Source organism: Megalobrama amblycephala, linkage group LG5, assembly GCF_018812025.1.
Source record: "Megalobrama amblycephala isolate DHTTF-2021 linkage group LG5, ASM1881202v1, whole genome shotgun sequence".
Lineage (NCBI taxonomy): Eukaryota > Metazoa > Chordata > Actinopteri > Cypriniformes > Xenocyprididae > Megalobrama > Megalobrama amblycephala.
This window is the reverse complement of record NC_063048.1, coordinates 8,896,393-8,910,156: the sequence shown is the minus strand read 5'-3', so window position 1 is coordinate 8,910,156 and position 13,764 is coordinate 8,896,393. Positions and strand designations below refer to the sequence as shown.

Here is a 13,764-nt window from a genome sequence, read left to right as displayed (position 1 = left end):
CCTTCATCTTTGTAACACAAATTAAATATTTTTGATGAAATCTGAGAGGTTTTTAATCCCTCATAGTATGCAACGAAAATACCACATTTAAAGGTGCGTAAGAACAACCCCCGCATGCGTAAGTCCTTCGAAGGAACACCTCCCAAAACTCGTAAACACTCTTATTGGAACACGAGTGTTTACCACCGGCATTCGCTGTGTTGTGTTAGTGGATTCATTATGTCGGACTCACCGCAGGTAACTCATAATCTGCAGTTGTTACTCCTGTCTCCGGACAAAAACATTGCATGCGGCACCTGTGGAGTGTGGAAAGTAACTGGAGCACGCAGCCGCGCTCGTCTCTCACAAGGAACGTCACGGCAGTGATTGACAAGCCAGAGGGCCAATCGTTTACGCGATGATCGCGTAAACGATTGGCTGATGTTTTTAAGGCCCTACCTCGTGCACAGATGATGTATATTAATATTATTCCTTTCAGTGCACCAAATAAATAGTCTTTTATCAGTTAGTAAAGACAGTTTCAAGTAATATTGCAAAAATGTATAAAACAAAACATCCTCTTTAGCACCTTTAAGGTCCAGAGAAGTAGTAAAAACATTGTTAAAATAGTCAATGTGACTGCAGTGGTTCAACCTTAATGTTATGAAGCCATGAGAATACTTTTTATGTGCTAAAACAAAACTTCAAATTCAATTTTTTTTTCTTCCCCCTGTCAATCTTGTACCAGTTGACACAGTGCAGTGCTTCTGTGTTTACATCCGAATGCCAGCTCAGTATTGGCCGATGCTGATCACGTGAACAGCACAATACATGTGATACATGTGACACAATATGTGTGATACTGATGCAGGAGCCGGCCAATTCAGAGTCAAAGTTTTGACGTAGAACACGGAAGCGCTGCACTGCGTCAACTGTGTACTTAATGACAGAAATTTCATTTTTGGGTGAAATAACCCTTTAACTAATTAACATTATGTTACTTACATTATGTAACATTATTATTCAGATTACACCCAGTAAAACAGTGATCATTACATAGATCATTATATTACATAGATTAGAAGTCATTGAATAATTTATTTTTCTCTTTTATATATCACGCATATTACATTTAGTATTGCGAGAGCCTGTAACATTATGAATTTAAAATGCAATGAATCTGACAGTCCTGTTCCACCAGCATTACAGGTTTTTGGCAGTTGGTGCCACCTCTAGGAAAAGTTGTAGGAAGACTGTGAGTTTATTTAACAATCCCGGGAACAGCTTGAAGTGAATGAAAGGGATGTAAACCACAGAGCTGCTCAATATGAAGAGGATCACATAGAGGTACTCAATCTGAGGGTCATCAATGATGGGAGCCAGCACCAGGAACACTGCGGCCAGCAACACCAGGATGGGAATAATTATGGGTACCTTGGAAGAGTACACAGAAAGACATTTGTTGAATGTTAACTTGTTTCTCTGTCAAGGTTTATCATGTCATATTGCCCAATGGAAAAGAAACAATGTTACTTTAAAATCCAGTTCAAATAACCAATAAATAAATAAATAAATAGCAAAGGTGGCTGTGAAAATAAATCTGCATTGTTTATCCTTTTTCATTAAAGTAAAACAATTGAAACTCACATTATGAAATACATGTTTTTCTTCCAATGCATGTTGACCATATTATTGGCTCCCCTAGAAATTCTTATGAGTAAAATATGTCTGAAGTATATTCTCATTCATTCTTACATTTTTTAGCACACCAGGGTGATTTGTTAATTTCTGCAGGTTTACATTTTATGTGTGAGCTTTGTCACTGTGCTCACACTACTGTCATTCACTTGCACGCTGGTTATGGACTTGCGCAGTTTGGTCCATTATTTAACACCATAAAAGGCAACACTTTTGAATCATAGACTTCATTTGATAAGTCTATATTAAAAAAAAAAAGGTAACCTAAAGTGGTAAAATCTAAGGCTATTTTCAGACCTGTGTAAGCAATATTGGAATTCATGCATATTGGAATTCATGCGACTTTTATGTCACTCTAGAGCAACATTTGTCACAATTCTGTGCTCATGGGAGTCACTGAAGTGAAGTGAAGGTAGTCAGTGAAGAACAAGTGATCCCAGATAGCATGGCGACATTGATACAATGTTGAGTTTTGATTCAAACCATCATTTTGGTTGAGATTGACATTTCAATGCTTAATGTATGTTGGATCAGCAGTGAAATTTTGATGAAAGTCGACAGCACACATGGGCGAAGACAGTGACATTGAACTAACCATGATTTGTAGTTGATGAGCACAAGATCAGGTCTGTATCTCTGCAGAACACTAGTGGGTGTTTCTCAATCAGTGGGGCGTTTTTAAACCACAATGGGCTTTTACCCGATTTGCTCTAATCCACTGGGGGCTTGGTTTAGGGGTGGCCCTCATTATTTTAGCAAGTCTATTGAAAAATGGTTGAAAAACACCAATTTGTACTTTGAAAATGTACTCTGATTGGTATAAGCCCATTTTGGATCTGCATGTTTACTTCTCAGTAATCTAACTGATGCTTCCTTATTAGAGAGAAAACACAGGTGCATCATATACAGTAGTGTTGTTTGTTGAACCACCTGACTCTGGGTTTAAAACAATGGTGCATCTTTCTTATTATTTCTATGTTCTTTTGTGCTTGTTATTTGCATTTAATTAATTGTTACTGAATCTAATACGACATAATTATTTAAAAAGTTAATAAAGTGTTTGAATAAACCATCCACTTTTCTATATTCTTAAAAAGTGCACGCATCTTGCTTAACTAATATTTATTAGGAATTTTATGATTTAAGTTCCAATAACATTTCTTGAAGTGCAAGTGACATGAACATGAGCAATAATGTTATACTTTACGCATAGCACATGTATTGCATATGTTACTCAATGCTTACAGAGCACCTTTCCTTCTTTCCTTTAGTAGGAATGAAGGCAGATGAGGATGGACAATTAAAAAAATAAGAAGCACTCTCCTGTTAATTGAGTTGTAGCTGTAGCTTGTCAGAGAAAGTGTTAATAGCAGTATGAACTGAATGGCATATATGGACTTTTAAGGTAATTAGAGAAACTACCTAGTTCACATTGTTATGTCTTTTATTCTATTAAATATCTAATTGTTAGTGTGAGGAAGAAAAATTAAAACAGCTTTTAAATATCAATCTACATATGCGGGGGACATCAGTTATGCTCATCTTAGCTTGCTCCTTTTAAGTTATTTTGAATAAACAGCTAATTATTTCATGAAGCACATACAAAAGACCTGAACCGGAAGCGATCTGATCTGTTTTACAGAATACGGAAGTTAGATTGCGCATAACCCCTATTAAATTTGAGGAATGTAACTGAGCTCCATTCAAGTTCAGTCTGTTCTCACTGAAACACAAACACAAAAACTACACCTCGTGTTTGAGAGAGTGACTGACATGACTATTTTGTGATATTTAAACAGATTAAGGTCTACATAAGGTGAATTTGCAGCTTTAAAGAAATTTTCATTAAAAAAACGAAAAAAAAAAAAACGTATTGCTTGACTGCTATGCAGTTTCACAGAAAATGAACTGAGATTTTTGTAATGGCAATAATTCAGAAGTGTTTAATGCTCTTCATGCAGAGTTTAGCTTCAACACACCTGTCTGGTGTTTTCATTGATCCTAATGACCTTGATTAGCTGTTTCAGGTGTGTTTGATTAGAGCTGGAGATAAACTTGGGTGGAAAGATTGGACACCTTCCTATAGTGTTATTGAAGTGTTATAAATAATGAATATTCTGTGTTTAACAGTTTATAAAAAGTGAATTATATTGTTTATAACATATTAACATTCTTAAATGTGACTGTATGTTTGACAACTGAATTGACTTGCTCTAAAGGAACATCATGCTTTCTTTTTCAGATATTCAGGGAACCTGTAGGAAAAGAGGCAGTGGTCTGATGCAAGCCAGATTTGGAAAACTGGACCACTTGTATTTATGATGACACAAGACTTCTGATAGTAATGTTATTTTTAACAGCTGTTATGCCTTTTTCTATTTCGCCGCACTCTTAAAGAATTTAATTTTCTATCTCTTTGTCATTGATTGTGTTAAACTGTCAAATAAAATAAACTGACTCAGCTGCTGGAAAGTTATCATTTTTTGTTTTAAATGGTTTTCCCCAAACTTTGAAATGGTCAGTGTGAACGTAGCCTAAATTAACTGGTTTTATTCAAGTCAAAAGTAGTATTTAACATCACTGAATAAATCTAAATAGATTTCATTTTATATCAACAAAACATTTTTATGGCTTAAATCAGGTAAAAATTGATTGTTAACTCTTTAAGTCAATATTTGCAGGTTACCACTGTTTAAAGTGTTAAAAGTCATATCTTGGCTGTTCTACAAACAAGTAATTCATTTTGAGTGCAAGGCTGGAAGATCCTCAGATACTTTGATCTTCTGAGATACAGACAATACAAAGACAGTGTTTAGCATACAGGCATCTGTCTCCATAACCCACTGAGTGTAGACGCGGGAAAGCTTCTTTCTGTCCTGTCCTTCCCACACATATGTTCCCTCTCACCCACTTCCTTCCTTTTACCCTTCCTTCCCTTTACTTAGGTTATTCAAAATGGTTATATGCAAAAGCCCTGCAACCAAATAATGAACTGGAAACAACTTAAAATGCAGTAACTTGTGAGTTGAAGTACAAAGAAAAGGCAGAACAATGCAAGATGCCTTCATTCACTATTTTTCAGGGCAGTGGTCCATACATGAGTACCTTCAGGGAAAAAGCTTCCATTGTGAAGCATGTAACCATCTAAAGGCTTTTTGCCCAGTATAGCAGATGATTTGAATTTCCCACATTCAGGTAAACACAATAACACACATTTGCAATGAATGAATGGATCAGGAATGGGTGTTCTCACCGTAATTGCCCGGGGAAGTTCAGGTTTCTTGATTTTTAAATACAGAAGACCTGATAATGTCATCCCATAGAAGAACCAGGCAGTAAAGCTAGAAAACAAATGGAATAATGTTAGAGAAACAATTCTGGCCAAATAGTTTTTGTGAAAAGGAGATTTCGGATTATCATGGCCCAAATTAAAAATTCTCCAATAATCTTCAGAACACGCTTATGCACATGTGATCAGGGTCGCATTAATTCACATGCTTCCATGAGCTGAAGCTTCTGTTTTTCTTAAGAAAAACAGAAAAATCGGAATTCAACAGATAATGCTTCAAGATATTTTTAAAGGACGTTTTGTTAAAAAAGATGAATATTATATTTATCTCTTTGTTTTAAATGTTTGATGGAGTACTAAGATATGCATGTCAATGTGATGTGTGGCACCTATGCAAACTAATTTTCCTAAGAGATGAGTAAAACTGAACTGAACTAATGCAGAAAGGTTATGCAAATTCAGGCACTATACCTGAAGAAGTTGATTATGCCCTGGAAGTCTCCCGGAATGAGAACAATAAGAGAAATGATTGTGTTGAAAATGAGGGCTGGAGAGGGAGTACGTCTGCGCATGTGAGCCATGGCCAGGATGTCTGGCTGAAAGAAAAGGAACATTTTTGATCAAACATAACTGAACATTAAACATTAAAAGGCCTTTCCCTTCACTCAAACACACACAAAATAACACTTAATTTCTGATTTAGCCATATGCAAAGCATGCTGAGAACTAAAAAACCTCTGCCCAGTTTCAGTTAATGCAACAAAAATCATTCATGTAAACCCAACACAAATTAAGTAAACTTCAATTTTAAATGACTGAACTCAATGAAATTAAGTTAGCACAAAATGTATAACAATTGTGTTGCTTTAGCTCATTTCAATTAAGTCATTTGAACAAGCATTTTTTCAGTTTGTAAAATTGGTTTAGAAGTCTGACATACAGGTTTTAGAACAATACATTCTTTATTTCTATCCAATCATCATTTTAAAATCATAGAGGCTTATTTAAGATTTAATGATATAGTTAGGGGTCCAAGCACAAAAGGTGCTGGAAAGGTGCATTTATTTAATAAATAAATGTAATAAATGCAAATAAATGTTTTTCACTGAACTTTCTATTCATCAAAGAATCATGAAAAAAGTATCACAATTTCCACAAAAATGCTAAGCAGCACATCTGTTTTCAACATTGATAATGGTAAGAAGAAATGTTTATTGAGCAGCAAATCAGCATATCAGAATGATTTCTGAAGGATCATGTGACAGGAGTAATGACTGGAGTAATGATGCTGAAAATTCAGTGTTGCCATCACAGGAATAAATTACATTTTAAAATAAATACATTTTAAAATATCGTATTACCATAAACCGGCACATGTCTAACATAAACCCGCATTTGCTCTGTCTCGCACTTGTTAATGTTGTATCGTTTGAAAACAAATACTGGAACACACCATTTTTTAATATTTAACTTTTTAATAGTTAACAATGTCCAAAGGTCTTTGTGGCAATTATTAATGAATGATGCATTTAATTATATTTAAAAGGCAATTTATCAATATTAAAAACTAACTTGCCCAACTTTTCCTGAAACCACACTAATATGTTTGATTATTAAAATATAACAAAGTGTGAGGAATTCTGCATTATAGTCAAATGACTGATTTGACCCCTACTATTTTCAGTTATTTTCAAGGCAATTTTTCTTACCATGTGTCCCTCTCTTGCTGCTACGTAACACACTCGTCCTCCACTGAAAAAAGATCCGTTTAGAGAACCAAAGGCTGAGAATGCTGCAGCAACGGACATCACCCAGCCCCATCCTCCTAATACTTTATTCCTTTCGCAAGAAACAAATAAGTGCTTACACATCATAAAACAAAAATCCTAAGAATATAACATTTTTTAATGGGTTTGGGCACATTACGCTAAATCACACAATTATATTATCTAGATAAACTGAATAGCGCTCAGAACCTTACCCCCAAGTGACAGCTACTGCACTGGAGGAAATCATCTCTGAGGGTGTCATAACTACCAGATAACTGACATTGACTAGCAGGTACAGGATCGTTACCATGGGAATAGCAATCATCAGGGCCCGTGGCAGGTTCACCTGAAAGACAAAATCACTTCATTAATGAGATTATTATAGTGATAAACAACACAATTTAGCAGTTTTATGAGACATCTCCACATTTATCACCTTAATCATATAATGACATTCTTATTTTAATACTAATATTCTTACTTTAAGTCTTTAATACTTCACTTCATCTGCTATGTCAACACTGTCAAAATCATAACATTGCAGAACTCAATCTCACCTCTGGTCTTTTCAGCTCCTCGGTAACATTGTTTAAGTTGTACCACCCAGAATACGACCACAGGCACTGATATAGTGCCATTCCAACGGTACTAATGCCAAGCTTTGTGTCTGCAAAGGCACTTTCTAGATTGGAGAGGCTTCCATAGTTTCCCTGTACAAGTGTTACTATTCCTCCAATAGCTATTATCATTAGACCTACAAATTTGGCCACCATAAAGACCACCTGAGTCGCCATGGTAAAACGTACATTTAGCATGTTGGTAGTTGCAATCACCAAGATACATGCTGCGGCGATACACTTTACCACTAGTATGGGTGGTGTACAGCTTGGGTAAAATGGTGCCACAACATACTTAGCAAAGCTCAGAGAACCAGCTATAGTCGCAAATGGCCTCATCACAAACATGTTTGTAAAGGCCACAAAGAATGCAGGACAAGGTCCATAAATTCGCAGGATATAGATGTAGTTGCCCCCTGATTCTCTGATAATGGTTCCCATCTCAGCATATGAGAAAGCAGCAAACATGCATACTATACCACACACTGCCCAGACGATCAAGCTCGCCCCTGAACTCCCAACGTACACCAGTACAAACTGTGGAGACATAAAAATTCCTGAACCTATCATGATGCCTGCAACCAAAGAGACAGCACTGGTGAGCCCCAACTCCCGTCTTAAAGTCAGCTTTTCGTTTTTTATATTTTTCATTGTGCTGAAATGTCGTGCCGCAGAGCTTTGATTCTGAAGAGGATGAAATGAAGAAAGAGAAATGCTTCAACAAGATCAAAGTTCTTGTTCAATATTAACTACACTGGCAGAACAAGTTGTCATGGCTTCACAATATATTGGATTTACAAATAGACTGTTATCTTCTTGCAGATATATTATATGTGCTGCCTGATGAATAACATTGTGTAACCTCTGTAATCAGTTGTGCCAATGCACACAGTTTATAGAATTTTACTTGATAATTCAGCAGGGTATACACTTAGACAACTCTAGGGTAGACAACACATTTAATTAACATAATTCTGATGTAGGACTGTTCAACTTCTATGAAATAAATCATCAAGCAACAGATCTGTATAATCATTTCTGAAAGATTGCACCACAATGAAATAGTTAGGTGTTTCATGAGTGATCTGAATAAGGATAAAGACATGCTTCATGAATTTATTTTATCAGTATTTTATTTTATAACCTATATATATATATATATATATATATATATATATATATATATATATATATATATATATATATATATATATAAATTTAATATTCTTTTTTAATAATCTGATACAGGAATAATGTGTTTGTTAAAGAATGGCCTGTTTATTTCAATTATTTAAAAAGTATATTTTGGCACTTGTTGCAACAACTGAATAATATTCTGTGGTTGGAATATATTATTCAGTTTAGTAGTAAAGCTTTTACCTTCAGGAGTATGCCTTTCTTTACTAGTGGTTTAAAATTTATCTTTTCTAATCTTTTGGCCACTTCCTCTTTTTCCAGATCTTTTGGGTTTGGGCTAAATTCCAAGCTCGGAGCCTCCCCTGGGACAGCACACCAGATATGCTTATTTTACTCTTTTACTCTATTCAGTCATTTGTAAGTGTGAACATGTGAATACAACTGCCACTGGTAATAGGAAATTATTTTCTTATTTATTTTCAAAGATTTATTTTTGGTGTTTTTGCTTTCTTATTATGAGGACAGGAAGAAGACTGGAAGCAGAGTGAGAGAGGGACGGGGATGGGGACGGGATCGGGAAAGTCGAAGATCGTCCAAAAATCGAAATTCGAAATCTAGTCACCCAAACTGGCTGTCAGCCCACAAGGCTATCAGTGCAGATGATAGGACATTATTTTCAACTTGACCACAATGTTTTATTCTCCATCATTCAATGCATATTGCCATACATAAATGAACATGTATGTTATGTCATTGCAGATTAAAATCTATAAATCAAAAATTTTATTGCATTTATGAAGAAAAGGTTCAGCACCCAAGGCTTTATATTCCCTCAATGGTGTCAGTGTCTTTGGGCAGATTGCTGAGGCAGATTTCCAGCAACGGCCATTTTAGGATTGTTTGTGATTTGGTCTTAGTGACTCAGGAGTCCTCTTCTTGACTACTCCTAACTTTTCATGGATTTAGGAGTTGGTTTTAGTGCTAAAATGCTTTGTGAAATACTCTTAGGCTGCGCTCACACTGTCAGTGCAAATCTGATTATTTGTGTATCTGATTGGAATCTGATCTAAAAAGATTGACTGTAGATCTAAACAGATTTGTAAAAATCGCATTCCATGTGATTTTTTGCCTTTCACGCTAAATCTGATCAGATTACAATTGGATATGCTCAAAAATTGGATTTGGACTGACAGTCTGATTGTAGCCTTGGCGTAAAAATTTAGGAGTCCTACAATTAGGACTGACACAGCCATTATTTTTAAGAGTTTCTCATAAATTGACAAGTTAGGAGTTACATTTAGCTAAGATTTGTGAATACAGCCCCTGACATGTTAAATAAGGATGGCATACAAAATGTGCAAAGTGATGGCACCAAGAGTGAAAACAACTAATATAACAACCCCACAAACGATAGACAAGGGCCAAATACTAATAAGCAGTCCAGAATAATACATATTGAGTGAACAGGCCAGGGTAAACAGGTGTAAGTCATACACATATAAACAGCCCAGGAATAATTTCTAATCAAGGGTCAGCTTGCACAGTGCTGCCTACATAAAGGCCAAGGCTGATGAGCTAACAGGCCAAGGGTTTGTAAGAGAGTTAGTATTCAGGTGGGAGAGATATCTAATGGTGCTTACCTGAATCAGGCTGATAGACGGACTTTATAATGATATTGCTGAAGGAGAGTGTTAGAAAAAAATATAATTATCATCAAATAGTGGAAAAAGTGGAATAAATGTAATATTGTGGAACTGTCTGGCAGCCTCAAAGTCTAAATTGCAATCAGGGTGGATAAATGTATCAAATTAAGTTGGCTTGAGAAAGCAAGATGCAGAGTTATGGTTTTATTTAACAAAAAAACTAACTAACAAAAGTACCCCGTGGGGAAAAACTCAACCGTTAGATGACGAACTGGCACAGGACTGCAAACACAAGGAAAATAAATAGGAGAGTAAACAAAGCAGGTAACAATTAAGGTAGGGTGACCATATTTTGATTACCGAAAACCAGGACACTCGGCCTGGCGATGAGATACTCAAATGATACTCGAAATTTACTCAAAGATGTCTTGTAATTTCAATACATTTAAAGTTGGCCTATGCCTCCTCTGTCTGGACAGAAAATTGTTATATTACAAAATACTATCTATAACCAAAGACACAAATTCAGATAGGAATCCGCGACACTGAGAATATAGTTACCTTTATGGAATAATCCACTAATGTCTTGAGATACAATCTGAACTAATATTCTCAGTTGCACGTGCATTATTAATATATGAATAGTCTCGTAACACCGGTAAATTTAATGGCCCAATGAAAAACAATGAAAACCAGGACATTTTCATCTTTATAAAAACAACCAGGACAGCCAGGACAGGATGTGAAAACAGGACATGTCCTGGGAAAACAGGACGTTTGGTCACCCTAAATTAAGGACAGGGGCAAATACACCAAAAATCAAATAACATGAAGTGCTAGGTAAAGACAATAAGCAGGAGAACACATGGCACATATAAACAAACATGACATATATGTTTGTGCTCCATGTGCTCAAACAAAACATGACACAAACATGCAGCCGGTGAGAGCTGCGTGTCTTGTGCTGTGGCTCATGATGAAAAACATGAGCCACAGCACAAGACAAAACAAGAAAGCATGCCGCTGATATAAACACAAACTGCATGCTACACAGAACACAGCGAACTAGGGCTGTTCGATTTCGGATTTTTTGGAATCAATTCCGAATCCTGTTTCTGGAATCGAAAGAATCAAATCCAACAATCGATTCCTCACTTATTTTTGATACTTTTCTTTTTTCAATACCAACACAGTTTCTAACATTGTCGCATCTTACCGTGTCACACAGCGAGAAACTTTCTACACCGGGCTTGACAAAGCAACCGTTGCAAATCCATTTGTCCTTCCTATTAGACGTTGCAAGTGCTGCTTGGTCATAAATAGAACGAGGCATTTACTTCGGGTTTTGTCACGTCGTGCTTCTTGCGTCAGGTTTTCAAGAAATTAATATAAATATAAATGTTTAAATGACTGTATTTTAGAATCAATCATAATAGTCATTAGAATGATTAGAAGACATTCATTTTATTTTAATGAAAATAAAAATGTTTCTGGGCCAAAACGACTCAAAATTATGGAGCAGGTCACATGTAGTCACAACTGACTATCACTGTTATTTGTCATCTTAACCCTTAAATGCATGACTGTTTCGCCAATCATTATTACATATTCAGGTCTTTATCGACCCGGATCTATATCTCACACGGAAGGATCTCTATGTCGTGATAATATAAAACTCCTCTGATATTAGAGTAATAATTACAGAAGAATAAAATAAATCATATTTTGTTACCATTTGGAGCTTGAAAGGGCTCCGTTTGATCAGATGTTTTATGCTATTATCACTGTTCTCATCAGAGCTCATTTCCCAGTAAATTCAGCAAATAATAGGCTAGTTTTATGTTTGAGGTCACGAATATGAGCTCATTCGCGATCTCAAACGTATTCTCAAAACTATATATTTAATATATAAATATATAAAAAAGTTATATATAGTTATATATAAAATATATAACTATATATTTTCAACATCTTCAAAATCAATATTTGAGCACTAACAGCTTCACTAGATCCATCCAGTAACAGTTACAGTCATAATTGATTGCGTTCAGTTGTGTAAATCGCTGAGCCATTTCATGTTTTTCTTATTCTTTCCTTTTCTGTCTGAATGAGCTGTCACTTCAGCATTGTGTATCAGACATTGCCACCTTGTGGAATAAAGGTTAATTGCACTTATTCCGTCATATAAGATTCAATTATTGTTGTGCAGAAAAAAATATACGTACACTCATACACACCTCGGGTCGTTAGTGACCCTATGCAATTTTTACAAAAAATGAATTCAAAAATAGACATTTTTTTAAATAATTTTATGATTTTTTTCTTGTTATATTCTTTATAATGAATTGATTGAGGAATACCAAGAAGGTTGATGTCTAACTTTAAAAAATGAATGAGGAGATGACGTCCCGGGTCACTAAAGACCCGATGTATGCATTTAAGGGTTAATAAATAAGAATTCTGTTATTTACATTTCAGTAAATGGTGATTACTAAACGATTGATCAAATTAAGAATACCCTATAACAGCCATTTAACATTTTGCATTTAGGAAAGCATAAAACAAAACAGCATATTGAAAGAGAGGGGAAATAATGACAAAAAAAAGTTACTCAGACGTACAGTGAGCTGGTCCTTCAGAGCTGTTTTTTCTTTTGAATAGGCCTATCTTTCCAAAATTAGACTGATTAAACTACAACGAGTAAGATCAAACCCCGCCCAGCAACCGATTCTAAAGATTTCATTAGGTCAGTCATTGCACTGATTGCCTAATGCCTACACAATGCTGAAATAATCATCCTACCCTAAACCATACTCTGTGTCACGACTGGATTCATTTATTTAGTCTGAACTTTATTTCTTTACAGGTGACATAATTGTGTTGACAAATGAAATCGGCTACATGCCGCGGTTTTTGTTTAAAAAAATAAATTCCCAAAGCCTCGGAATCGAGGAACTGATTTTTTTGGGAATCGATTCCCAGCCCTACAGCGAACGGGTGAACTCGAAACCGCTCACTCAAACGACGAGACCAGAGCACACGAGAATGAGCAAATGCTCAGACACATTGAATGAATCCCCCGAGCCCCGATAACTGAAACCAAACTAGACACAGCTAACAATTTTTGGTTCCCAGAACATTCCCAGAACATTAGTTTTTGGTTCTCTGTACATTATTTTTTAAGGTTTGTTTTTTGTTAGCCAGGAAAGTTTTCTTAACAGAAATAGAATGTTAGTTTTTGGTTTGTAGATTGTTATTCTAATTCTGTCAGGACCACTATGGTCAAATTTGATTGACAATTAGCATACAGTTTGGATTGACATTATGGTTCCATTCTGGGCAAGAACTCCCTCTGCATCCATGCAGCCTAGCGCATGGATAAGAGCTGGGAGAGCAGCGATAACCCCTAGGGCAGTCGTTTTCAACCTGTGGGCCGCGGCACACTAGGGGGCCTCAGTGATCCTCCAGGTGGGCCGCGAGATAAATTAAAATTAATTTAAATATATTAATATAATTCCTTTGGTGGATCCGAAATGGTCGATATTCATATTCATGCATTTTATTAATATTTATGTTAATCGTTTATGGCTTATGATTAATCAGTTTTACTTTTGATTTCATATATTTATGTA

General features: G+C 35.7%; 1 protein-coding gene across 1 annotated transcript; it reads right to left on the bottom strand.

Annotated features, from left to right (window-relative positions):
* Positions 1 to 645: 645 nt before the first annotated feature.
* zmp:0000001267 (b(0,+)-type amino acid transporter 1) lies at positions 646 to 8,338 on the bottom strand. Its single transcript, XM_048190614.1, has 6 exons — positions 7,293 to 8,338; positions 6,948 to 7,081; positions 6,676 to 6,805; positions 5,438 to 5,562; positions 4,931 to 5,018; positions 646 to 1,413 (listed from the first exon to the last, which is right to left on the bottom strand). The coding sequence occupies exons 1-6, from the start codon at positions 8,001 to 8,003 to the stop codon at positions 1,183 to 1,185; spliced, it is 1,419 nt and encodes a 472-aa protein (XP_048046571.1). The 5' UTR covers positions 8,004 to 8,338; the 3' UTR covers positions 646 to 1,182.
* Between the last annotated feature and the right edge of the window lie 5,426 nt (positions 8,339 to 13,764).

Coding starts and splice junctions, on each gene's coding strand:
- zmp:0000001267 (XM_048190614.1), bottom strand. CDS start 8,003: ATGAAAAATATAAAAAACGAAAAGCTGACTTTAAGACGGGAGTTGGGG. Junction 5,563..6,675: donor CAGCAAGAGAGGGACACATG/GTAAGAAAAATT, acceptor CTTTTCTTTCAG/CCAGACATCCTGGCCATGGC. Junction 1,414..4,930: donor AACTTCCCCGGGCAATTACG/GTGAGAACACCC, acceptor TACTCTTCCAAG/GTACCCATAATTATTCCCAT.